This window comes from Meleagris gallopavo, chromosome 28, assembly GCF_000146605.3.
Source record: "Meleagris gallopavo isolate NT-WF06-2002-E0010 breed Aviagen turkey brand Nicholas breeding stock chromosome 28, Turkey_5.1, whole genome shotgun sequence".
NCBI lineage: Eukaryota > Metazoa > Chordata > Aves > Galliformes > Phasianidae > Meleagris > Meleagris gallopavo.
This window is the reverse complement of record NC_015038.2, coordinates 3,015,196-3,042,588: the sequence shown is the minus strand read 5'-3', so window position 1 is coordinate 3,042,588 and position 27,393 is coordinate 3,015,196. Positions and strand designations below refer to the sequence as shown.

At 49.7% G+C, this 27,393-nt stretch overlaps 1 protein-coding gene across 2 annotated transcripts; it reads right to left on the bottom strand.

Moving 5' to 3' along the window:
• LOC104914502 (neurofascin-like) lies at window positions 1-27,274 on the bottom strand. Of its 2 annotated transcripts, none has more exons than XM_031556976.1 (7): window positions 13,150-13,243; window positions 5,888-6,052; window positions 3,709-3,814; window positions 3,277-3,473; window positions 2,443-2,565; window positions 2,073-2,243; window positions 1-461 (listed from the first exon to the last, which is right to left on the bottom strand). In XM_031556976.1, exons 2-7 carry the CDS (start codon window positions 5,979-5,981, stop codon window positions 337-339), a joined length of 816 nt encoding a protein of 271 aa, XP_031412836.1. In that variant the 5' UTR covers window positions 5,982-6,052; window positions 13,150-13,243; the 3' UTR covers window positions 1-336. The 2 variants fall into 2 exon arrangements, with proteins under 2 accessions (XP_031412836.1, XP_019478801.1); XM_019623256.2 differs by lacking the exon at window positions 13,150-13,243 and adding an exon at window positions 27,107-27,274 and having other exon boundaries at window positions 2-461.
• Window positions 27,275-27,393: the final 119 nt, after the last annotated feature.

Below are 27,393 nucleotides of genomic sequence, written 5' to 3'. Positions count from 1 at the left end.
CTGCAAGCACAATAGGTGCTCCTTCTGAATGCAGATAAAGAGGGATGGTGGCTCTTGTATCTCAATCAGGAGGATGAGGCAGTGGAGTCAACCACCAGCTTTCCCACTTAGCCCTGATCCTATTAACCCAAATATCTCTCGAGCTGAGCTCGGTGTATCCAATTAATTAGCTTAGCCCTCGATCATTTTAAGATGTCAAAACTCGGAGAGGATTTGGGCTGCTGGGCTGTTCCCAGCCCGCTTTTTGTGACGTCTGGGGGACAAAGCACAGAAAGGACCACACGCACACATCAGGGCTGTGCACACGGGGATGCTGCCGACGCAGCCCACGCTGGGTTAGCACGGGATCAGTCGGGTTAGGCACAGGAGGTTACAAACGTGAAGGTCTCCAGAAGCTGCTGTTGACTCACCACTGTACATGTCAGTGTGATTTCGTAAGGACGTTTCGTTATGGGGTTTCTCTGCAATAAACAAAAGACTGTGAGCATACTGAGCGGCACAAAGCAGTGGTGGAAAACAGGGATGGAGGCTACATGGGGACCAGGGGGCACGGGGCAGCAGAAGCAAACAGAGGTGCTCAGAGCCTTAGAAGACAAACAGCAACAGAGCACAGTGGTGCGGGAGGGGAAGAGAAGATTGCTTTCCTCCTAGGAGATGGAGAGACAAATAAACGCGTGATAAATATCACCTAATTTGATCATAAACGTTTCCTCCAAGTGTTTTTCCTTTGGTATAAAGACAATGTTGACAAGAATTAATTCAATTTGAGAAGAAAATATATTTTTTTCTCTCAGTTAACTGTGAGATAAGCATACTCCTGCTATTTCTTTCCAGCACAAAGCATGGGCTGGATGCACCGAGGCAGCAGTGTAATGATGCAGAAAAGCACGGAGAGGGCGAACAAATAAAAATAATAACAACAATTAAGCTTCAAAAGCATAATATGCTGTAAAACCCCTTTCAATTCCCAGGTAATTTAAGCAAATTGTGTTACATGCAAAACCAGCAGCTCCTCATAACACACCCCCCTCTCCCTCATTGACAATTGCTGACACCTAGGCGAGCACAGCCGCTAATTGCCAACAGAGCTTCACTGGGTAATGAGGAGAACAGAGAGCACCCAGGGCACAGCCTGGGGCCCAAGACATAGCAGAGATGGTCTACAGGAAATCCTTCCAGGATTTCTTTCACTTATTTTTCTGGAGCTGGACCAATATACCAGGCTGAAAACGTCTGAGACCCAAATGAACTCGTGGTTTTGCTTGCCACTTTGAGCTTGAGCTCATTCAGGGTTCAGTCCTTCAGTACAAGGCAAATTTTGGCATTATTCAGTCAGCTTCTCAACCAGATAACAAGTAATCAGAGCGAGTTACATGTACACCTTCCTCACCATTAGAAAAGTGCCCATTTGTAGTACTTGTATTGCTACTTCTCGTGCTTTGCACAAGGAGAGGGTGTTACACCAGAAGTGCAGAATGCTCCAAGCTCAACCTGCTGCTCACATCACACCTCAGTCCAGGTATCAGAACGCTTTAATAGTGTTATCTCCTATTAAGCAACAGATGAATTGGGAGCCAATGTCCCCAGGCCCCTAAGGCTCTGCTCCCCCTGCTCCCACCTCCCACAACTGTTCATCAAGCTCCTGGTCATGGTGAGACCCAAGACTTGTTGTCAGCAATGAACAAACATTCAGTCCCCCCATGCAGCACCACAGGGCGTCCCCACAAACCTAAACCCGAAGCAAAACACGGCTATCTCCAGCTTTCCAAATTAGGAAAAATCACTTGATATTGCACTTCTCCCTAAAGATGGAGGGAATACACCATCCGTGTCCATCTCAGAATCTCAGCAATACCCGCACTGAGCTATCTCTGCAGCCCTGGGGCACTGCAAGGGAACAAACCATGAAGTCAGTCTGAGTCCCATCAGTTCTTAACCAGACTCTTATCCTGATCAAAACAGGGGAAGACACTCTTTTCTTTGGTAGGACTCAGAGCTGTCAAAGACTGAAAGGAGAACCCTACCCAAGAGTTTGGCAGAGCTCCATCCTGGCTGACAACCATGACACTTACTGGTTTTCACCTTGAGGGTGTAGGGATTTTTCTGCTGGATGGTGTGGGTGAAGTGGAAGCGTGCATTGCAGCTGTAGTCAGTCTGGGCATCCTGCAGCATGACATTGGAGAAGTACAGGTCACCGTTCTGGCCCTGGGAGACACGCTTGTCCTGGTGGATGGGCTCCATGGCTGCAGGAGAAGAGGCATTCAGTTAACCAGGACCTCCTGAACACGTGAAGGCAAAAAGGAACTCCCAATTTAAACCACGCGTGGGTACCACCAAGCTGTGAACTGGCAACGATGACTCCAAAGGTAATTATTTCAAACTAACACTGCAGGTGCTTGAAGGGAGTGAGGGTTCATGATAGAAAGGGCTTCCCCAACTCACAGCTGCTCATCCAGAAGATGACAGGAGGAGGCAGACCAGGAGGTGGATTGCACTGCAGGCTGAGCGGAGAACCTTCATCAACCTCAATGACATCCACCTTCTCCTTGGGCCACAGGGGAGATCCTGCCACGAGAATCACAGCACTGCATGAGAAAGGTAGGCATTCACTCTGCAGATCTCCTCCCTTCCCTCTGGACTTGGCCTGGTTTCAATGGAATGGCCTCAATGCAGAGAGGGAAGCCTTATTTCTGTGTGTGCAAGTCTTATGGGGAGCAGCTAAGAGAACTGGGATGGTTCAGTCTGGAGAAGAGGAGGCTCAGGGGAGACCTCATCTCTCTCTACGGTTCCCTGTAAGGAGGTTGTAGTGAGGGGGGGTAAGCCTCTTCTCCCAGGTAACAGCAATGGGATTAAAAGTAATGGCCTCAAGTTGCACCACGGTAGGTCTAGGTTGGTTATCAGGAAAAAATTCTTCTCAGAGTGGTTAGGCACTGGTGCAGGGTGCCCAGGGAGGTGGTGAACTCACCATCCCTGGAGGGGGTCAATAACAGTGGAGATGTGGCACTGGGGGTCATGGTTAGTGGGCACAGTGGGGATGGCTTGGGGTTGGACTCGGTGATCCTAGAAATCCTTTCCAGCCTTAATGATTCTATGATCTTGACACAGGCAATGGATGATAGAATAACAGGGTTGGAAGTGACCTTAAAGACCACGAAGCAGGCTGGGATGTCTGACCACTGGATGCTATCTGTGCTTCTACTACAAAGCATCCGTAGAACCGTGGAACTTCCTGAGTCTTGTTTCTGGTGCTCACCCCACACAACTGTGCTTACTCACTGGACACCTGGAGGTGGATTTTGCTGGACAGTGCAGTGCCAAAATCGTTCCTGGCGAAGCATTGGTACTCGCCCTCATAGTCGTCAGGCCGCCCACCTCCATGGAAATCAATGACCAACGTCCCCGACCGCCTCCGCATGGACACTTTGGGGTCCTTTGCCACGTTGAAGAACTTCCCGTTCCGTGTCCAGGAAAAGCTGTAAGCGTGGCAGAGAGATGTGTGGGGTGACTGTGGGGTGTGTTCACCTGGAAAGAGCCTTCGTTGGGCTACGCAAGTAAGCAGTTAAATCAATGGCAATTGGCATCTATAATGCTGGCTTTGGGGACAGCGTGGCCAACTCAGATCTGCTTTTGCCCAGAAATCCCAACCTTCAGAACCAGTGCTGACAAACCACAGAGCTCCAAGTACAGGAGCAATTCCAGGGCACTTACGTGGGAACAGGATTCCCTTTGGCTTCACATTCAATGAAGATGTTGTCTCGGGGGTCAACGATGTAGTCCTTCACAGACTGCTTGGTGATGGTGGGGGGCTGAGGCACTGCAAAGCAAATGGCAGCAGTGAGATGAGCTGCGTGAGAGGGAGAAGCCTCTCTCTGCTCTCCTGCAGCAGATCTCGCCAGGATTCTGACACTTTCCCCAATTTGTGGTCCAAAGACCTCCAAAACCACAAGCAAGCGTGGAGTGCATGCTATTTGTCACCAGCCCTGTACACCACGTATCCCTTGCACCAAAGCACAGCTGGCACCAGACCCAACCCCTCATGCCATTTTGGACATGCAGAGGACAACACCATGTTCACACAGAAGGCAGCACTTACATTCACTCTGAATATTTGCTGTTATTTCCAAAGTGCAAGCATAATGAAAAAGAAGAAAGAAGGGTTAATCGAAGGGCTAACCCCGATAAACACACATTATGCACACAAACATGAAAACAAAACACTGTTATTGTAGGGTCTGCAAATCCTACATACAACTGATTTAACAATTCCAGCATGTTCTAAATCCACCTACTTACAGTTATATAGCAGGAGACGCTGTTGAGCACTCAGAGAATAATAGAATGATAGAATATCCTGAGTTGGAAGAGACCCATAAGGACCATTGAGTCCAAGTCATTGTTAGCTGCTAACTGCCTGTGCAGCCTCTGGGAGCTCTGGGGGTGCAGAGAGGGCATAAAATGAACTCTAGTGTACCAACATCTATATCCCATATGTAGACATATAGGTATTTATCCCATATATAGATAGATAGATAGATATTTATATCCTCCAGCATCTCCAGTGCTGGAGGTGATGATGCTCTGCTGTGAGTCCATGCTGTGCAGCAGGGAGGAGACTGAAGAAGCAGTGAGTTGCAGACAGGCTGTCTTCAGCAGTTCTCCACCAGCTGTCAGCATTTCCCTTACTTCTCTAAGCTCATATTACGTGTAAGCATCAAAATCACTCTTTTTTGACAGAAAAGCACAAGAAAGAGCAGAAGACTGCTGTTTGCAGACCTACTCAGTTATGCCCAACTGGCTTCCATTTATGTACTGACTGCCTGCACATCCAAGCTGTGTTCATCTCATCAAATTCCCAAGTTGGGATCAAGAGTGCCGTGTTCCCATTCCAGGGCTGACCCTAGGGAGCAAAATTATGTTCATCCACACTCATTCAGAACGGAGTAGAGCAGGAACTCACACTCAAGTCTCGCATAGATAAGAGGTTGCATTGGGACCCCCACCCCAAGCTTTCAGTTGCACAAGTATTTACTTTCCCCTCAGCAAATCAGAGCTTTCCCACTCTCTCCACGTTGTTTCCAAAGAACCCTGGTGCTTCAGCCCAAGTACAGACAGCAGCACAAAGCAGTGCTTTTTCCACTAATGCACTGCTCGCTGGAGGATTTCTGTACATTGCACTGTCAGAATAGATTCCCTGCAGCTACAGGCTGATTATTATTAACAGCCTGTACAGGAGGAAGCTGGGACACAGAGAAATTATGAAACTGGTATCCAGACGTGTAGCTGGAACAGAGCCTCTGAGCCATGACTTAGCAGCTCGCTCTCAGTACAAACCTTCATCCCAAGTGCACTCAAACAAGTCATACATTTCCCAGACACCGGCCTGAAGATGCTGTTTAGTAGAAACATCACCCCTTGTCCCCTTCCTCCTCACTCTATATCCTCAAACTCTCTGAATAAAACGTAATAAAATACAACTCATGTCTCATGTTTAACCAAAAGTCCCAACAGAGACAAAAACTGTGGGATGCTCCACTTTAAGTCTGTGGGCTAAAAGTTTGCTGGGGATGGGCTTCTCTACCAGCTTCTCTACCAGCTTGGTGTTCTGCCCCTTTTTGACAGGTGGCTGCAAGTTCCTTTGCTCAGCTTTCGAGTCAGCAATTGAGGTGGATTTCTGGATGAAATGCGACTTAAAAAGAAAAATATCCTAAATGTTTGGTTGGAGCAGGAGAGATGCCTGGTGCGTGTATTCCTTCACTCTGCCTCCGCAGCCCTTCAAGCAGGAAACCATAAAATCATAGACCTTGGGAAAGACCACTGAGATCATACAACCCAACCATCAGCCCATCCCCACCGTGCCCAGATTTAGAGGGAGTAAATCAGAACTTACAATCCAGAGGGACTTCGATGGCGCTGATGAGGTGTTGGAGGCACAGAGCGAATGCAATCCCTGCGCAGGTGAGCTGGTGGCGGTGCAGGACCATTTTGGATATCAGGATAATGCTATGACCTCACCTCCTCCCCCGAGGAGAGCTGATGGCTGTTGGGTCCTCACCTGCAAAACACGAAAAGGCAGAGGTCAGCACAGCTATGTCCTGCATTTCTCTTCCTGGCAACTGTGGGGACAGAGAGTTTGCAATCTGAAAATATTTGTGCAGAGGGTTAAGGAGATTAATGGTGTCAGAATTAGTTTCCAGGCCATGTTTCCAGTACCCAGCCCATGGTCGCTGTCCTTCCAAGGCATTCTTTGTTCAGTCTTTATGGTTACCTGTGCTCAAACCCCAGAGCTCTGTTGAGTTCTTCCCAAGGAATGTTGCAAAGTTGCCCCGAGAAGTGAATGCAGAACCACACAGGAGAAGGATGTTTTGCTGTTTCACAGAACCATAGAAACGCAGAACCACGGAATCATAGAATGATTGGGTTGGAAGGGACCTCAAAGACAACCTCCTACCAACCACACCACCGTGGGCAGGGCTGCAAACGTCTAAACCAGAAACAGGCACCAGATGATGTTGCCCAGGTGTCAGGAAGCTCATAGCTGAGTTTCATGCACGAGACCCAACAAACAGTAAAACCCAGCTTTCATTCTGGTCTGCAAACAAAGAGTTGAATTCCACTGAAGGAAGAACTGCCTGTGACCCCAGAGCCAACGAATGCCCAAAAGGTGCTCCAGCACTGCTGATGGCCATTCCCCTTCCCAAAACAGCACTGCCTGCTACACACTATGGGAATATTTTTGGACCAACGAGAGCAGAGCACAAATGCAGCATCTCTTCATGAGCTGCTTGGCCTCTATTTTCCAGGAGGCAACGGGGCTCCGAGGCTGTGTGGGGTCAGGAAATGGGATGATGCTTTCACCCTTGCACACATCCAGGAGCCCGCAGGGACTGGCAGCACATCGCTTGGAGTTTCCATAGACATCCATTTGATTTGGCTGTTAATAAGCCCACAGACAAACTGCAGATTAAAAGAGAGTAGAAAAGGAGGATGAATTATCCTATCTGTACAATAAAATTCCCCTTAGAAAGGCTGCTGCACCGCAGAGGTGGCATCGCAGCTGAGTTACAGCTCTGTCTGTAATAGAGCTATAAGAGCTATAACAGCCGGGCAGCAGACATCCAGACAGCTCTCAGCTGAGAGCAGAAACAACGCCAGGGCAGCAAACAGTGGAAAATCCCCAGTGCTGCTCCTTCCCATCTCCATGCAGCCCTGCACTGTGCTGGGACAGCACCGACAGGAGAGCAGCACAGAGGCCATTTGGCAAGCAAGGAGAACCTAGGTCATGAAATATAAATCAGTCCAGCCTGGGCTGCTGCTGCTGAGCCCGAATGAGGCTGATGTGGCAGGGAGGGGGCTCAGGACAACAGACAGAAGCCGGTGATAGGTACTGCAGGGAGCCAAGCTGACAGCTGTCAGCCAGCCAACAGCCCTGACACATGGCCTGCACTGCTCTCCTGCACCCCAGGCAGGGGCACAGCCAGTGCAAGGCAGCTCCTGAGAACGTTTTTCCCATTGCCCCTATGGAGAACGGGCAGTGTTTTGTCATCCATGCTGGGTTTTGCTCTGCCTAAAGGAGATGCTGCTCCTGCACCGCACCCTGGAATCACTGGGATGTCTGAAAGATTATTAAATTAGAAGGCATGGGTAAGGAGGACCCTGCGCATCCTTCCCAGACCAAATATGCAGCCCAAGATTTCTGAAGTGTTAACAGCAAGATGTTCAGCCCTAAAGATTCACCATGAAGCATTCCTGACCCTGTGCACACATCTGAATCTCAAGGATGATCCAAATCAGAGCCCAGAACACGTCCCCATCCCTGGGCTGAAGCCCAAGCGAAGTCACCAGCCCTCTGCATCCCCGTTACACCAAATTATGGGTTGCAAAGGGGCTCAGAGGGGAGTTCTACTTTGATTCTTTTTTTTTTTGCTTAAAGGATTTTCCAATCCAGTCATTGCAATAAAAACAGTTGAAGGACAAAATAATTATAGGACCGGGTCAGTAATTAAAGTCATGTCCAGGACTTCCACAGCCCTCAGGGAGCAGGTCGTGCTGAACGAGGCTTTTCAAATTACTTCTTTAGCTTTCTGTCTAAGGGAAGATATCACTGTGATCTGTGGTCTTCATTATTTAGAGCGCTTCATTTCTCCAGTTTCAGCTTAAAGTGAGTAATGGATAAGCTGGTTTTATGCCTCTCTGTTACTAAGCAATAGTTTGACTTACAAACTAAAGCAGCCAATACTGCAACCGGATATTTAGCAAGGCTGAGATTTGTAGCATCCTTCCTATGCTCACATACTGGTATTTCACACACACAAAAAAACATCACAAAATGCTTTAAAACCTGCTTCCTTCACAGATGTAAGGTGTAAGGCAACAGGCATTTGAATACCTCTAAGTGCTGCTTTGAGATCAGCCACAGTGAAAGCAATGCCTGTGACATGAAGGAGAAGGATCCTGGCAGAGGCTTGGGAGATGTCTACATACATGTGTGCATTAAATGGAAATGCAAACAGGACTTAAAGTCCCTTCCAACCTAAGCCATTATAGAAATCTATAACCGAGTCCAAACACTGATTACATGGAGTTTACACTGATCACAAAGCAGACAGCTGCGCATCCAACTGATGGATACATCCCACCCATCATCACGTGTGCTTGGACTGGAAAAACAAGGGCTGTGTGAATCAGAAGGGAGATTTGCAGCAGTGCTGCACTGGGGGGATGAGAGCCATGGGGACTCAGCTGATCTAGACCAAAGGAAGAGGGAAGAGCAACATGGGAGCGAAGTGGGGACCACATGAGAATGGCTCAGGGAGGACAGCCTGTATGGCACGTGTGACCTTGCATCCACGCAGAGCATTGTCAGCACTGCTAATCCAAAGAAACGTGAACAAATAACAAAACTCACAACAAAGCACGCCCCAAAGATCATCCCTGCCTTTAGGGGAGCAACAGCCAGGCTCGTTCCAGGGCAGCTGTGGGTGCAGCAGCACAAAATCTGTCGCCGTGCCCATGTGTGTAGGTGGGCTGCTGGGGTTGGGCGCTGCAGAACAGAGCCTGCATTGTTGGGAATGTGGGCAGCAAGGGAACTGCCCCAGCACAGAGGGATGGGGCCCATAGCAATGGGTGTCTGGGGATGTTCCTGAGAGTGTCTGACAATGGGAGATACCTGAGTTGGAACACAGCTCTCATCCAGCGACGCTGCTGTAGAAGAGGATGGGCAAATCCAGGTCCCAGCTTTGCTTTCCTCTAGCTGTAGGCAAGGCAGAAGCAGGATGGACTCAGACGCTTTTTACCCCTGTACTCCTTCATGGTTCAGAAGGTCTCTTCAGCTTGTTGCTGCTTTACATTTCCCTGATGTCCTACTCTCAAGCTGTTAGTCTGGGTTGGGAAATACATCCCTGATCTTGCTCCAGACCTCCTTCAGATGTTGTGTGAACATCTTTCACTGAGCAAAAGGATAACAAACCCCAAGGCAGAGCCTGTGAAACTGAAGGCTTTTCCTCTTTGCAGGCAGAGGGAAAGGGTTCAAAGCAAGAAGGCAAAAAAAATGACTCACACCTGGGGATGGTGGATAAACTGATGGGACAATTCATTCCAGGGCTGAGAACACAGCTGGTGGGAGCAAATAGCAGCAGCCAACTCTGCTGGACCAGGATGGGAGCTAAAGGCTTGGAGAGGAATTGTGCTTTCCATAGCAAAACGAGCCAAATCTGGAATAACAGTGCAGCAGTTAAGCAACTGCCCAAGGGTTGCACGGATTCAAGAGGAGGTACAGAGAGCTGTTGGGTGCTAATGCAGCTCAGCAGAGCCCACTGTGGCTCCGTGGAGCCCTGCTGTCCCCATCAGCAGGGGCAATTCCCCACCAGGTGGCTGCAATTTGCCTACACTCCCACTAGCCGTGCTGGGAAGTTGGGTGCTGCTGAAACCAAACCTGCCCAGGTGCCATCACTGCTCATTTCCCTGTGTGTTCTGCGGAGAGCTTCACGCTCTCAAGTTTCTGCTGGTGGAAAGACAATGCTCATACATCCATAATTAAAACACACAACATAACCAAGCACTTCATTCATAAACCACTCAAAATGCTCAGTGAAGATGTGAGGTTGATGATCCCACCACAGAACAGATTCCCTGTGGGCAGTAGCACATGCACAGCTCCTCGAGGACTCTGGGATGGCAGTCTGACCCTGCTCTGGCCAAGCCCTGGCTGTGGGAGGCATTCCCAAGCCACGTCCCCACAGCACACCAATGTCCTTCCCCACTCCAGGAGTCCCAGCCTCACTGCACTGCTGTGCTTTGCTTTTCTTTGGAGAAAGGCAGAGCTGGAGAATTTCCCCTAAATACAAACAACCACACGGAAGGGCTAGGATAATGAGATGGGACCTTTGAGCAGCAATGGAAACCAATTCCTTCCCTGCAGGCCCCCAGCCCAGCCCCTCACAGCACGGTGAGGCGCAGGGATCTCTGGCTGGAGTCAAATCCAATTAAATTATTCCACAGTGAAGGATTGTTTGTGATCAGCTCATTAGGTCCAGCAGAACACTCTCAGTAGCAATTAGGCATTTATCCCTATTTATGGTTGTAAGAGGAGTAGTAAAACTTGAGCAGCTAGTGTTCCCAAGAAATTCCTCCAGCACAATTTAACGCATCTCAGTCGCTTAATTAAAACTGATTGAATAGCACAGAGCAATGTTTCCACAAATGAAAGCTCTTTTCATTTCAGATAATGAAAAACATTGATTTAGGGGGAATATATGCATGTGATTTTTGATTCCCCAACAGCAACTGAAGAACCCATTTTCCCAGGACCCGCTCTTGCTTTGTTCCCCCTATCATATATTGGGTGGGTTTTCAGGTTGCTGCCTTCCAGGCTGTAAATCCCCCATCCCCCAATGTTTAGAGCCTTTGTCCCAGGTGGCAAAATCCACCTTGCACATGCCAGGTACCCTCAGGACCCTGTGGAAGCAAACATAGCATTGCACAGAGCACTCAGAAGGTAATTCATTCTCATGTAGGGCTGCTGAAAGCATGGATGACTCCAGGGAGATGTTCTTTATCTATCACAACCGTATCTCAGCACTACATAAATGTGAATTAATTTATCATTCTGTCCTTTTGGTAACGTAAGAAAATACTGTAGTTCTATTACAGAGAGTGACTCGAGTCCAGGGAGGTTAAGTGTTACCCCAAGGTCACGCATGAGATATGGTGTGGGTGGAAAATAAGCCTGTAACACCAGAGCACTGAATTTAATCAGAAAATAGCACTTAACCTTTACAAAGCGGTCACCGAGAGTGGAGAAAAAACATGAAAGTGTGAAGCTGTCTGCGGATGATGGTGATGTGACCTTTGCCAGCACCACGAGCGTGGCGTGGGGCAGCAGCTGATCCTGTCACTAGCAGGAGCAGAGAGCTCTGAGGAGTTGCCCTTAGTAGAAAGCTAATGCTCCAGAGCATCGTTGTTGCATGGGCTGAGCCTTGGGCTGTGGTGGGATGGGTAGGGAAGATGGGGCAGCTGAGATAAAAAGGCAGAGGCTCTGAGCACCAAACCCAGCCTGGCTGTTGCGTGGTGCCTGTGAGAGCCAGGCTGGGGTGTTATGTCCCAGTGGAACAGCACCATGTGCAAACCCAACCAGTGGCAATGCCAACCTCCCTGCTAGCTTCAGGAAAGAACCATCACTGAGGTTGGAAAAAAACCCTGAGATCAAGTCCAGCTGTCAACCCATCATCACCATGCCCCCAAGAGAGACCTGAGACCACTGAGCTCTGATCCCCCCCACGCACAGCAAAGCTCCTTTCCAGGGCTCTCCATCCCACGCTGCTCAGGAGACGCGTGGCAGAGCAACAGGGGACACACCATTACCACCTACCCTGCTGTGTCCCTTGGCCACCCATCCAAGGGACACAGCATCTGTCCCTGAGCGATTAGCCAACAGCTAATCACCCAGCAATAGCTATAAATAGCAAGCACTTGGGAAAATCTGCCTTTTCCCTTCTGGCTCACATAAGTCTGTCCAGTGTCCAGAAACACAGGGATCTGGGGGGTCTGCACCACGTGCTCAAACCTGTTTTTGGTCACGCAGGTGGGTAAGGGACCCTCAGGCCCCCATCAGCTTAGACCTGACCACGCTAAGGGGTTTCCCAGAGCCCACAGCATCCCTTGAAGAATAAATAAAGCCATCCCATGCCGTGGTAGCTGTCCCCATGCAGTGTCACTCAGGTTAAGCTGTCCTGCTCAGCCGCATGGCAGCAGCCAGTGACATGATGCAATTTGGCACAAACATGCACGCCCCGACACCACAAGAAGGATTCTCTCTTTGCACAGAAGAAAAAGGTTAATGAAGCAAAGCAGGATGATCGGCCGTGTGCTGATGCCCAGGGGTTAAAAACCCCTGACTGCTTCTACACCAGGAAATCACTTTAGTGCTAAATGAATTGGAGAATTGGTGTTTGCATCTCATGTTACCTCTCATAGGTCCTGGGCACTTGGGATGACTGAGGAGCCTGAGAAGAAGATATCAACCCTTCCATCCCCCTCCAGCCCCAACCCAGAGACCCCAAAGCAGCACAAGCAGAAGGAAGGCAAATCCTGAATTCCAGGGGAGAAAAGGAGATGCACCCAGTGTAGCTTTTCAGCCCTAAACCACAGAAAGATTCACATTCAGCCCTTGAGCCCTGCAGGCTTGGGACCTTTTTGGAGTGATGGCTGCAGCTCAGGATGCGCTCAAAGAGGGCTTTACTCAGTGCTGCCCATTCCCTGCTAGAAATTACAGTATTCAAAGGTGGAGAAGGACTTCAGCACTAAGTCTTTAATTTTAGTCAAAGCATTTTTTTTGGGGGGGTATGGCATCTATCTACACTTAAGGAAAAAAGACTTTTTAAGCCCATGACTTATTACTAAATTAGTAGCTGTTCTTCTGCTACAAAAGACTTGCATTTCCTGGGCAATTCCAACATTATTCCTTTAGAGGCTCCCATATCCTAAACAGAAAATTTCTATCCCTTCTCTGCCTCCTGATCCTGAGATGGTTCCTTCTGCTGTCCTTAGAGCATCACCAGGGCAGTCACGATGGAACCATCCAGGAAAGGCACAATTTCATTCCCAATCTGCAGGACGCCATCCCCAAGCTCCCCTCAGCTCAGGGCAGCTAACCTGGAAGTCCCCAACAGCACTGGAATCACCAGCCTTAGGAGCAGTCTTCTCATCCAAGCCACCTCCACGTCTATCTCCTGTCTCCATCTGCGAGGTCTGTAACTGGATCACACGCAGGTGTCACCAACAAGATGGGAACACACCTGCTGATGATTAATCCTGTAAGTGAGCTGTATTTACAGACACTGGCTCAGCTGAGGGCCCTCAAGCTGTGGTATCACCTTACAGACAGCCATGGTGTGTGGGCACTGCACTGTCCATCCGTCCGTCCATCCATTCATCCATCCATCCATCACCCAGGGGAGTCCAGAGACACGAGCTGCACGGAGCACAACTCACTAGGACCACGTCATTGCACTGGGTCTCAGCTCCATTCCCAACATAAATTTCCCTAAAAGAGTCACTGTAGGTAATAAAGCTGCTCTGTCTTTCCCATACACATGGGAAAGGAGCACATCTGGTTTCCATGTTCTGCAAAGCGCCTTTGACATTTAATTTCAAACCCCAGGCTCTTCAACAGTGGTGACAGAGCAAAGCAGCAACAAATCTGACATTTCATCCCTGAGATCTCTGATGTACAGCCTTTAGACAGCACTACAACACAGAACAGTTTGGAAAAAAAATGAGAGGGGACCCAAAAAGACACAGCAATTCTTTAAAATATTACATAAAAACACAAAGTTATCTGGAAGGCTGTTTGAATGGCCAAATCTGCCTTTCTCAGGAGCACTGCAATTTCTTTTGCTGGGTAACCAGTTTTCCTTGCCCTGTGCGCACCTGGATCTTGATTACAGATGGGGAATCACAGGAGGGGAATCGTTAGCTCTTCTCTGTGCTCCCTCAGCCACTCACTGAGATGTAAGTGAGCTCTTGGCAGGGGACCTGAGCTCCATTACCTGCCTGCCATGGCTTTATAAACCCTCACTGAAAGTTATGCCTATAGAATAGAACAGAAAAAGGTGAAGTGTCTTGTAATGATTTTCCAAGAAGGGCAAACTGAATATCAGAAATCCACTTTTTCAGCCCATTATCTCAAGGAAAATCACCTCTCTATCCAGGCTGGGTTTCAGGTGGGCACTTCCAATAAAACCTCTTGGCCCGTTGCAGATCCCACTTGGGATGCCCATTTCCTGCAAGTTCCTTCACTCCTCCTTCCTCCTTCGTTATCCCACTGATAATATTTTAGGTACTTTTCCTCCCATAGCAACAGCTGGTGAGGTGGAGTCGGTGGTCTACACACCTCCCACCCACCCACAACGCTGTGCTGGCCCCATTCCCACCATCTGTCCACAGCCCCAAAGCTCTGACAGCCTTCAACGACAGACAGCACGGCATCACCCGTTACAGCATCAAATTCACACTTTATTTATTACCCCCAAGAAACAGCCTTTGCTCAGGCCTCGAAGGGAAACACCACCCAGCATTCCTCAGCAGAGCTGCCTTTGCACATTTCCTAGCACGTTTTTGCATTACTCCCTATGAAATTCTCACCCTCAGCACGCAGTCGTGAATATTGCCAGCACAGTCATTCCATCTGCCCTTTTTTTTTTTTTGAGACCCCTTCAAAACTGTAACAAGTTAATTGGTAGAAGCACGTGGCTTCTACATAATTAAGTTGGCACAAAAGCTGCTTTTAACCTTCAGGACTGAGTACAGGATGCGAATTACTTGTTTCCTGTGACTGAAAATACTGAAAGGTTATGCATACAGAAGGATGAGGTTGGTGCTTGGTCTTTAAGTGTCACCAATAGCAGGTGATATCCATACCCAATCAACAGCATTGGAAAATGGAAAGAAAAATCAACTGGTTTGTGCCCTGGGAAGACACTGGAACAACATAAGTGTCAGCAATAATTCACGGATATAGAAGAAAAATAAACCACAGCTGCCAGACTAATTATTGCATTGAGATCTGTGTAAGATCACTGCTGAGATGGTGGGCAGCATTCAGCCAGGTCAGCTTCAACAGGGGATGCACGAGCCAAGCAGCCTCATCTCCTTTCTCTGGGCTGCAAAACATTTCCGACATCCCACAGACTGCAGATAGGAAACACGTGTCCTGCAGATCCCAGCAAGCACTGATCTCCTCTCACTGACACGAGCTGTAAGCAGGGGGAAAAGTTCACTGGATAAATAGTGATATTTGAGCAGAAAACAAAGGGGAATTTAAATATTCAGCTCTTCAACTGTCTCATCTCGAATTCATCCAGCCAAGCTCTGCACCATGGAGATGAAGTGCTGCAAGTGTTAAGTGCAAAACATCGGCGTAAAAGCCATTAACTCACTGCAGCTGACAAGCAGCAAGGGGTAGGGAGGCGAGATTGGCAAATCAGCAAGATTCCTGAGGTCCAAATGCCAAAGCTTGAACAAAAACACGGCTCTGGTTTTGTAGTCAAACACCTGATGGCCCTTTTTGCCCAAGTAGGGGAGAAGCCACAGAATCACAGAATGGCCAGGATTGGAAGGGACCTCAAGGATCACGAAGCTCCAACCCCTCCACCACATGCAGGGCCACCAACCTGCACATTTCATAGCAGCCCAGGCTGCCCAGGGCCCCATCCAACCTGGCCTTGAACACCTCCAGGGATGGACGGGGCATCCACAGCCTCTCTGGCAGCTGTTCCAGCACCTCACCACTCTCTGTAAAGAATTTCCCCCTGACATCCAACCTCAATCTCCCCTCCCTCAACTTAAAACCATTTTGTCCTGCTGTTATCTACCCTTTCAAAGAGTTGGTTCTTCTCCTGTTTGTAGGCTCCCTTTAGGTCCTGGAAGGCTGCAATGAGGTCACCCTGCAGCCTTCTTTTCTCCAGGCTGAACAAGCCCAATTCCCTCAGCCTGTCTTCATAAGAGAGGTGCTGCAGCCCCCCTGATCATCTTTGTGGCTCTCCTCTGGACCCTCTCCGACAGCTCCAGGTTGACCGGCACTGGAGATCACCAGCACAGGTAGTGACTGTGTCCCCGTGGTCCTGTCCTTACATCCCCATCCCAGTGCAGTGTCCCCATCCCAATTCTGGTGGCCCCATCCTGGCTGTGATCCAGTTGGCAGCTGTGGTTCCCCTGGCCTGGACACGGCTCGCACCCGGCCGTGTTTTTCACAACTCGTTCCCAGGCTCCTTGTTTGACTTCCCCCAAGACAAAACACCATCTAGAAATGCAGAGCATGTTCCACGCTGGCTAAAGCGATATGGAAAATAGTAAATGTTTTTGGTTGTGTTGTTTTTTTGTTGGTTTTTTTTTGTTTTTAAATCATGGTTTTGGAAAGAGTTTCTTTCTCTTTTCCTCTGGCACAAATTTAGCTGAGGGTTTCCAGGCGAGACCATTTGCGCACTGAAGGAGTTGTGTAAGCTTGTTTTGTGCATTGACTTTGAGACTGGAACAGAACCCAAAGTAAAGCTACGCACTTGCTTTTGATTTTAGAGGTTCAGGTTGGATATTAGAGAAAATCCCTTCCCTGTAAGGGCAGGCACAGGCTGCCCGGGGAGGTGATGGAGACACAACCCCTGGAGGAGTGGAGATGTGGCATTGAGGGATATTGAGGGCTGCCCAGAGAGGTGGTGGAGTAACCAACCCTGGAGGTGTTCAAGGAACATTTGGATTTTGTGTTGAGGGATATGGTTTAGTGAGAACTATTGGTGATAGGTGGATGGTTGGACTGGGTCATCTTGTAGGTCTTTTCCAACCTTGGTGGTCCTGTGATTCTGTGACACGGTCAGTGGGAATGGGGGGATGAGTTGGGGTTGGATCTGTTGACCTCAGAAGTCTTCCCCAACCTCAATGTATTCTATGATGTCTGCACCAGTCCAACCACCTGCAGGACACGAGGGCTGATGCTGGTTTCTTCCCTGCTGCTGTAGAATTATGTGCTCACATCCCCCTGAGAGTCAACAGCACAGAGCAGCCCAACCCACTCAGTATTTCCCCCCTTCAAGAGGTTGTTACAGATTTTGATAATGCGAGCGTACGCATAAAAGATAACCACATGAAAAAACCATCTCTCCCCAGAGATATTTTCACAGCTCGTTTATTAAACCCCCTCAAAGAACAGAGGGGAAAAGCCAGCTCCAATTGTTCTCAAGCCACAAGAAGGGATGAGAGTGCTGGGTTTTGCCTCCTGGTCTTGCTGCTGGTTTCACTCCTAATGAGCCAAACTGCAAAGCAACGCCGTTATCGCATGAGCAGCTTTACTTTAAAACCAGCATGAACAAAGGGAGAGCAGCCACCAGATCACTTCAGGCTGATCCCAGATCCCCCAGCTGCACCCTCACATCCCATTGAACCACACTGCTGCTTCCAGCACCACGCTCTTAATTTGATGATAGGATTTTCACAATCATTTGCAGACAAGCCCGCGCTTGATGCTTCAAAACTGTGAAGCAAAACCATTCCCAGCAGAAGGTGCCAAGGGACTCTGCTAATTAAAGATCTCCAGCTCCAAGCAGGGTTTTTGCAATAGGGCTGTCCCAGGAGGAGAGCTGCTTTCTGGGCTGATCCCAACCTGAACTCACTTGGCCAACACTTCCCAGCATCTCCACAAATCACCCCGCTCTGTCATTGCAGAGCCCATGGATGCAGCTCAACGCAGCCTGAGGTTTTTTTTTATTATTTTTTTCCCCCCCCACTGCTCATGAAATGCTCTTTTTTATGATCTTACAATTACAAACAGCTGTTTATTTTTGCTTGCTTTTTTTTTAAAAAAAAACATTCTTTGCAAAGCATAATGGAAAGCGTGAGGCATTTTCCAGGAATTTTCAGAACAGAGAAAGTTTGGCACTTTGTTATTTGCAAATCGCTGAAAGGGTGCAATTAGCTTAAGAACAAGCAACTATCTATTCTGGGTAGCAACCTCAGGAGCCGTCATCTGGCATCCAAACACACACCATGTGACAAGTGGATGCCAAGCAGTCAGAGCCTCCCTCCCGCTCAGGCATGCATACAATTCCCATAATGTCTGCCTTCCAGCCTTCGCTCAGAGCTCAGGGAGCCAGCCCAAACCTGCAGCAGCTGTAACCCTTTGTGTTCTTTGCATCCTTTATTTGGGAAGGCTGCTACGGAGGATGCCGTGGGACTGGATGCCACTGCAGTCAGCTCAAAGTGAGGAGCAAATTCAGTAAGGAGAAACTGGGAGCATAAACACATTGTGGATTCAGCACCTCATTGAGCAGTGCTGTGAGCATCTCAGCAAACAGATGGACAGCATTATAAACAGCAGCACTGAGCCCCAAGCAGTCACCTCAGCTAGCAACTTTGCACTAGCAAAAGCTTCACACCTTGAGACAGATGAGAGATGTGAGCTCAGAGTCTTTAATAAATAGGGGTTTCAGTGCAGGAGCAGCACTAAAGGCACTCACAGCACAAAGGGATCAGAGCATCAGGTCCAGGGCTGCCATCTCTCCATGAGCAGCGCTTTGAATCCCAGTGTGTGCCCATGGCAACCCACACTCATGCAGACGCCTGTGGGAAGGAGGGGAGCGTGGTCCCCACCTCAAAAATTATTCATGAGCAATTAGTGAGAGCTACAACAGGCCCGCAGGCTCCTCCCTTCCAATTTAGACACAGCACATCTAACATACACCTTCTTTTCTTAGTATATAAATAGGGTTTGATAGAATAGAGGCATTAGTGTACGTTTTGTTTTTAGACTATGAGATTGGATTGTCTGGAGCAGCCAGGCAGAGGACATTGCTCTCAGCTCCTCTTAGCAAAAGGCCATGCACTCAGAAGTAAAAAAGGAAAAGGAAAGAGCACTTGGTCCCAATGGAAGGACTGAGTTCTGCTGCTTATATGGTGATTGGGAATCCAGGGGCTTCCTTCCCATTCCCACCACAGCCCAACCACCCTTCCCAGTGTTCTCAGCCCTATGGATTGGAGCCACTTTCCCCTTCCTTCTGCCCTAACAGACAGAGCCAGCAGCCATCCCCTCCTGGGAACCCATCCCACATCCAACAGCCACTTTATGCTAATTATTTACTATACACTTTTATGCAAATTCCTCCTACAGAGAGAGATGGCGTGGAAATGTATTTGCCATCCTTCGAGTCCCAGCAGAGCAATCATCTCTTCACATCAGCCCCTACACACGCCTGTCCCCATCCCATTTGCTAATGACATGCTCTAGGGCCATGGGAAGGCTCTGTGCATTGCGTCCTTCCCACCCCATGCTGCTGATGGCTCAGTGTGAGCCACGGGCTGTAATTCTGAGCTGCCTTTCACTGCTGAGTTTGCAGCGCACGGTTATGGCGTGGAAGGAGAAACACGAAAGGTGGCAAAGATGAGCTTACCCCAAAACTCTGGTTCCTATGTTCCCAACTTGAGATGCTTCACGAGCAGGAGGGAGGGAGGTGTCAGACTCAAGCTGCACGCAGGGGGTCTGATCTGCAGGTGGATGTGGGTCCATGAAGACAATCCCTAGCAGACGTCTCATGGAGCACACTGAAAACACACCGGCAGCAAACACTGCTGTTGCTATCGAAGCTATTAGGATAGGTTTCCCAGCCAACCTTTTGAGAGGCTTTCATTCTAAATCAGATCATGTTACAGCAACAGACAGGTGAGGCTGATGCATACAACTCGACACAGCATCTCCGGAGCAACCTGGCTGCAATTACACCCTAATCATCCTGCCCTGAGGGCTGTGCCACCGACTGGAGCAGCACTGGGAGGAAAGGGTGCATTGACGAGCCAGGAAGGGAGAAGCAAAGTGCAGCATCCTCCTCGTGTACCACGGCACTGAGGTCCAGCTGAAGGCGAGCAGGGAGGCAGATTTCCAGGTCACCAGCTAGCCTTCTGCATTCCTCTGAATGTTTTCTGGTGGCCTCCAGAGCCCAACAGCCCCCAGCAAGGAGGGGTTGAGCAAAGCAGACAAAGCCTGCCATTAAATAGTAATGAAAACGCTTTGTGCAGTTAGTGGAAGAGGACACTTATCACCTCCCCAAGGAGTTCCAATCCTGACTCACGCCCGGGGGTGCTTTAATACCTCCTGCCATTGTTTTAATGCCTCCTGCCATCACCTTGGGGCTCAGTGCCTGTGCCCTGGGTTTGAAAAGGCACTGATGGAACAAAATCCCTCACACTCGGGCACAGACCGGACCCAAACAAAAGCACAGCACTGTGTGAGGGAGCAGGACACACTTGGCTGCCGTGGGGGATGCACCCAAGCACTGCAGATCCACCATCTCCTTCTGCAAGAGGCTTTTTAATAACACGAATAGCCAGAGTCCCACTTTAGCATCTTGCACTAAATCTCGTGTCACACTTTCAGATCTTGAACTAAAGGTCCGTGTGCTAAAAGAGGAGCATCCTAATCGAACCCAATGGTGCACGTACTTCTGGTGATGGCTGCTGCTCCCACCAGCAGAGGGATGGGCTGCTGCCATCCAGCACAGCTCCGGCCCTAAGAGCAGCAATTGGGGGTTGGGGCCACGCGTCATCCCTGCGTAAGTTGGAAAGGGATGGAAAATCGGGAAAGTCAAAAGGCACTGTGATCGTATATATGAGAAAGAGATAAACTCGTTCTTACAGCATCCCAATGCCGACAAAACAGGCAGCAGGAAGAGCAGGCGGTGCGCGAGGCAGTCAGGAGCTGCACAGCCCCGATGGGGACAGAGCTCAGCCCTGCCCTGCTGCAAGGTGATTCTCCTGGTGCCCTGGGGGATCTCAGGCAGACTTTCCAGCCCACAGCAAAGCCTTTTTTCTCCTCCTCGGAAGTTTTTCCAAAACGTCACCTCCACCCCATCTCCATCAATCTGCTCCCAGGGCAAAGAGCTTCCTACCTTCACTTCTCCCATTCAGACCTGCTTTGCCCCTCCCGAATTCTCAGGCTCCTCCACCTCCCACCACCAGTTTTCCAGCTCAATGCCTCCTGCTCCCACTGGCATCGCAGAGCACCCTTTCCTCACCCCCCCACACCCCCCTCCCCCAGTCCTGCCTGGCACAGGGCTGCGCAATCCCCACCCCATCTCTGCAGCAGGAGGCACAATAGCAGTTATTAACAACCCCAACTCTTCCCTCTTCGCTCTCGCTGGATTTCCCCCATGAATAAGGCAGGAGCTGCGGTGCAGGACACTGCCCACTCTGTCCCCTGCCACCCTCCCCCACCCCCCCCATGCCAGCAGGGAGGGGGCTCGGTGCCAGCCAGGGCCTGTCCCCACATCCCGGCTGTCAGCACCACCGGCTGCTGCTCCCAGATGCGGTTTCCTTTTGTTCCAGCCCTGCTGAGAGCTATGTGACATTCTCAGGGAGCAGAGCTCCCCGGGTACCAGACAGAAGCTTCCAATCCAGAGATTTCAAAGCATTTTCACCGCTATTTCAGCGCTATTCCCCCCCTTGCAAGTAGCAGCATCTCATTTCGCAGCTGTGGAAACCAAAGCAATGAGGATGCTGAAGGGTGAGGTGAGTCCCAAGGAGTCTCAGCACCCAACGCACTGATCTGAGTGATGCTCAGGTTGCTCAGATTCAGCTCTGCTGGTCCCAGGCTCACAGCACCAGAGGGATTTCAGCAGAGCACCCCCTTGTTCTGTAGCCACAGCCCTGCCCAAAAACAAGGATGCTGCCGAGAACATGGTTATTGCAAAGGACAAGATGAAGCCTAGAAGTGCAAAGGCCAAACAAGGGAAGCCAAGAAGGAGGGCACACACTCCCATGCACAGCACAGGATTTTCTGTCCTTCCACCAGCTGTGGTTGGAAAACAATGAAAACTCACCCTGAGCTTTCAATCCCCTGCAGAACAAGAAAGCACAAAGCGTGTTGCAGAACCAAGCTCTTGCAAACCCCTCCTGAGCACACACCATCCATGAGCTTCTGAGTGCTCGATATCCCACCCAAACCACCCCATCACACCCACCGGGCTGCAATGCACCCATCCCATGCACCACAAGACAACAGTGCAACAAGACCCGAGCACTGCTCAAACACTGCATGGGAGCACAAATAGAGCAGAGCTGCTTGGCTCCCCACCTTCTGCTGAATCACTTACTGCATCGCCGGAACCACTGCTGGGCAGTTTCTTTGGTCCTTGTAATGCTCAAGCCTGAGATGCAGCACACACAGCATCAGCTGCAAGCTCAAATCGCACAGCATCACCACGCACCGAAGGCATTCGGAGCCAGCGAGCTGATAATTACCTCCCAGCAGGTTTCAATACAGCCCGAACCAGCCTTGCCCTGCATTAATTAACGGCACCTCCAGCAGCTCAGTGCTTTTCTGTCAGCCAGACTCCAGCTGCTGAGGGAGAAACGCTTTCCCCTGGGATGGGGGCGGTTGGGTGCAGCGGTACCCAGGGAGGGGAGGGCAGGACAGCCTGTACCAGCACACAGGGACATGTGCATTATTCCTTTTTGAATGGGGAGCTGGGAGCTCTCTCCCCTCCCAGAAACGCTTCCCTGGCCCACGCTTCTGCCAGCTGTGGGAGGAAAGCACTGAAAACTCGCTTTGAGCTCTCAGGTCAGAGTTCACATCCACCACTGTGATCCAAGATAAGAAAAAAATTGAAATTCTTCTTCATTCCAGCCCCGAAATCTACACCTCAGCTACTTTTCAGGCTCCTTTGCCTTCCTGGTCCATTCTGTGTTTTACTGTCTTCCCCCCAGCAGCAAATCCCAGCTTTTAAAGAGACGAGCACAAAACATTGCAGAGAGGTGATTTAATTAAAGAAATGGGCGCAGTCTGCCTATGCATCCCAGTTCCACTGGTAATTAGGAAACAGATGGGGGAAGGAGGCGGGGAGAGAGGAATCTTTGTTAGGTTAATTGTCTGACGTCACTAAATGATATATAGGTGGCCTGATTTCCCTGGAGGGCTATACACAAACTTACATATGGACTTCTGCAGAGAATAGAGATGGGGGGTTCCCAGCAAAGGGCAGCAGAAGATTAAGACTAATCAGGCAAGAACAGAAGTGATAAACCCCTGAAATAAACAAAGCTCCCCTTTGTATCTTCAAATGAGGAATCGACCAATCTGATCCACAACTTCATTACCATCTTATTTAAATGCCATTTCCATTTCTCTGATTAAACGGGCATAAACAGTGCTGTCTGTGGCTCTGGCTGTCCTGCAGTGTCCCTATGCTGGGGGCTGAGCTTCAGCAGTGCTCAGCAGCATCTTTATAAGGAAACACTTCAGTTCTGCTTCCTGGAGCCTGAAGGTGCCCTCTGTGGACAACTCCCAGCTCAGCTCTACCAAGAACCCAATATTTCAGGGCAAACATTGTTTCACAGCTCCCCTCTCCCAGGAATTTGCTATTAAGGCTCACTGGATGCAATGCCAATGGATACGTCCTTATCTCCACGAACAAGAGCACACAATTCCCACAAACACTGCTGCAAAACTTACCCTTCAGTAGCAATTACAGCCCTAATAACTGTGAGCTGATGAGTGTGTTATTTGTGACAGCTAATTTAACAACAAGCCAACTCAGTCTAAATAACACCCCAAATCCTTTCTCCCCCATGAAAGGGCTTCGTAACCAACATGAACAGATCTCAGCCCAACTCCATTGCTGCATTTCTCATTAACCCAGCATAGCTGCCGAGATAATTACATGAGCAGCCTTTCTGATCCAGATTATTCAGATTGGGCAACGGCCCAGGGGCAAGCCAGCAATCCCAAGCACATTTCCGACCACTAGAAAGTGAGGGGGGGGCTGGAAATGAGAAGGATAAGGGGTGAGTGCAATGGGACAGCAATAGCAGCACTCTGGACTTGAAACCATGAGCCCCGTTCTTCCCATTTGATTCATAGAATCGTAAAGGTTGGACTGACCATCAGCTCATCACTACTATGCCCAGTAAGCCCTGTGTCCCGTTACTTCTGCCTCTGCTTTCCTCATCATCCAGGCAATGCTTTCCTGCTCTCTGGTGAAATTAAAACTTGATTCTCGTGGAGTAAACCCTGAATAGGTAAGTAAGAACTGAGATGAAAAAGTGAATTAATTCAATCTACACAAATGCCTGATGTAGATCCTTAGGTGAACCATTCTGATCCCAAAGAAACCAAACACAACACAGGGCTGTGAGGCTGCAGTATCCATGTGGCATCCCCTAATGATGCTTCCCTGACACCAGGGCAAACCACCAACACTCTGCTGATGATCCCCATCCTGAGCTTCATAACTCCCATAGGACAAACCAGGGAGCTCAACACAGAGAACCAAAGCATCCCTACTTCATCCAGCAGCGGGATGCTGCCAGCATCTTGGGTGTTAATTTCCCATCATGGCAGAGACTGGCTGCTGCTGCTGGACTGGAAAGAGAGCACATTGCAGGGGTGGGCTGCACAAGGTGCTGGCCTCAGCCATGCCATGGGACACAGCAGCGGGTGGTCAGAGTCAGGGCTCGTTGCCAGCAGAAATAATCCTGCTCAAAGATGAATGAAGTCACCAGGGATTAACTCAATATCTCTATTGCTTGATGGTGGGGACAGCACTAGCTGCAGGGCTGGGAGGTGGGGAATAATGAGGACAAGCAGAGGCTCCCCAGGGAAGACGAGCCATGCTCTTTTTCACGATCCTTGAAATCCCACTGATTGCTTACAGGCTTGTACTGAGCAGGAAGAAATCACTGCTGCTGGCTCTTCCTTCCCCCCCAGTATCCCAAAGAGGCCTTTAGAAGCAGTGGTATTTCAGGGATAATTAGCTGCTGGAAAGAAGATGGGTTCTGCATTCATGGGATGGGTGCCCACAAGCTGCAACCAAGGGCAGGGAAAATCCTCAGCTCCCCTCCCAGCACAGACTTGGTGAGAATCCAGCAAAGTTTCTAACCAGAATAAACTAACAAAACACCTCTTCTACTTCTGTCCTGAAGGAAACCACGAAGAAAAACGAGGTTATTTTCTAGTATTGAGACTGTTTCTCAGAATTCTTTTCCTGCCCTCCCTCCTTATGGGACTTCTTTCAGACTGCCACTATCCAAAGAGATGAGGCATGAGGAAGGAGCAGGACCCCAGGAATCTCATCTTACCCCTAAGTGAAACAGGAGAGGAGGTGATTTGCCTTCAGCTCCTCTCCAGGAGGAAGATGTCTTTCATCTGCCTGATTAACTCTTCAGGCTGCATTCTAAAAACCCTCCAGAAATCCCAATTAACAGCTTCATACATCTCTAGCCTACTCTTGAACCACTGTGCTCTACTCCTGATGTCCCAGAGGCAGTTATGTGCTCATTTCAATTATATTTTCCAGCTTAGAAACTCATTGCACACCAGCTCTGGCTGCATCAGTGTGCAGCCTGAGGGTTTCTTGCACCCCAGATAACACAGAGAATGGGGCCTCAGCCCCAGCACACGTCTGCATGGGGTGCTGAGGACACTGAGCAGCAGAACACAGCCACACTCTTATAGCAAGTGAGCTTAGGTCTGTGCTGCTTGGCCTGGCAGGATGGAGCCACAGCTGCCAGCATTGGGCTATAATTAGGTACGAGCACATGCTGATGGCAGCCGAATTCCAAAAGCCTTTCTTTTGCCCTCTAGAGCCCAGTGCTGAAGATGTCTATGGATTTGTCACAGATTGCAATTCAGAAATAGAAAGACGATGGCACACATTGCTCTGAGCTGCGCAGCGCCTCTCAGCACCAGGACAATTAGGGTTTTACCCAGGCATCAGATTCATTTACCTGAGACCAGAACTGCGTTCATCCCAAAGACAAACCTCACAAGCAAAGGCTCCCAGCACCCCATGGCCAGAGCTGAGCCGCCACGACGTCCCTATGTGACATCTGCTCAGTGCTGCCCACCCCATTGTGGGAGGTAATTGCGCCGTGGGGCTCCATCTGCCTTCCCACATCTCAACATCTGCTCAGAATCAATAGCAGGGAGCGTCGCCAGCACAGCTCAGACCCCACTCTGCTGAACAATAGTCAGAGACTGCACTTCCACTGCAGAGCTGCAGCTCTCTGCTTGCTGGCACGCAGCTTTGTGGCTGTGCACGTACCGTACCCCATTCCTGCTCTCTTTCGTTTTGCAAGACCTCCTTCTGACTGAGAACCAAGACTTGCTGCAAATTGTTTGACATCTGTTGACTTGAGGCAGGCAAGGGCAGCATTTTCACGCATTCAGCAGCCACAGAATGAATACTCCATGCTAACCCAGTGCTTCCTTTTAGAAGCCCTCAAGGTTTCTTGACACAAGGAGAAACACAGGCCAGCCCTTGCAATATGGACACTGCTTGGAAATTAGCACCCAGCCCATCCTCACCATGCCATGAGGGAAAACATGGCCTCATGTTGGCAGGGCAGGGTGTTAGGGGGCAATCTGGGACCCCACATCCCCAAGTGGCACCAGTGCTGCTTGCCCAAGCACCCCTTGGCTCTGCACAGCCATGAAGGCCAAACCTCCCCCACACTGAGGACAACCAGGGGGCTGGGAAAGGGGACCCAGTGACAGTGGTCATTTTAGAGGCCTGCATCTACGAGCATTTCCAGAACCTAGATCTATTTTCTGCTAGGAGGTCCTTTGAGCATCTTTGCCAGCTGCAGTACAGGGAGGGCAGTGCTTACCACCTGCAGCATGACTACACACAGCAGTGCCAAACTCTTCTCAGCATCCAAGCCCTAACTGGATAGCATTAGCTCCGTGATGCTCTCTGCCACCACAGGCAGTCCTTAAGTCAAGTCACACCACTCCTGCCTAAGCATGTCAGGGATTATACACTGAAAAGTTCATTAGTGCCATTTCCCTGCTTATCACAGCCCGAGCCAGGCACAATGAGCTGGTCAGCAGTGAGGACACCATCCCAGGCTATGCTAAATGAAAGTGACACACTGCTGCTCACTGCGTGGCGGGTGGCTGGAGCTGACACCATGTATGTGCTGTCTGCCTCAAACATCAGGATGATGCTAATCTCTGCCCGTGATACACACACGCTGACCAGTGTAGGTGAAATACCATCCCATGACAGCAACCCGCTGCAGCATCTCCTCCAACAGAAACCATGAGCACAGCGAAGATAATACTGGCACATTTTACCTTACACAGATGTAATTTTAAAAGGCTCTGTTGATACCCAGAGGACTAGCAGTGGAGCGGAGACTTTTCAGCCATGCATCAGCTGTAGATTCAACAAGTTGCAGAAGTGACACGATCTTCTTCCCACCCGAGGAATCCCTCCTGGCTGTCCACACATTGCCAGCTCCCTCCCTGACATCAGCAAACAGAAGCCTACATCATAAAGCACAGCCAACAGCATGGAGGTGGCCTACCAGAGCTTTCTGAGAACAAGGAAGATGACTCTTCAGCAGCACAAGGAGAATGAA

Excerpts from the sequence above, each read along its gene's own strand:
- LOC104914502 (XM_019623256.2), bottom strand. The coding sequence starts at position 5,981 with ATGGTCCTGCACCGCCACCAGCTCACCTGCGCAGGGATTGCATTCGCT. Across the intron at positions 3,815-5,887 it reads CATCGAAGTCCCTCTGGATT|TGCCTCAGCCCCCCACCATC; the intron begins GTAAGTTCTGAT and ends TTTGCTTTGCAG. Across the intron at positions 2,244-2,442 it reads CATCTTCTGGATGAGCAGCT|CCATGGAGCCCATCCACCAG; the intron begins GTGAGTTGGGGA and ends CTTCTCCTGCAG.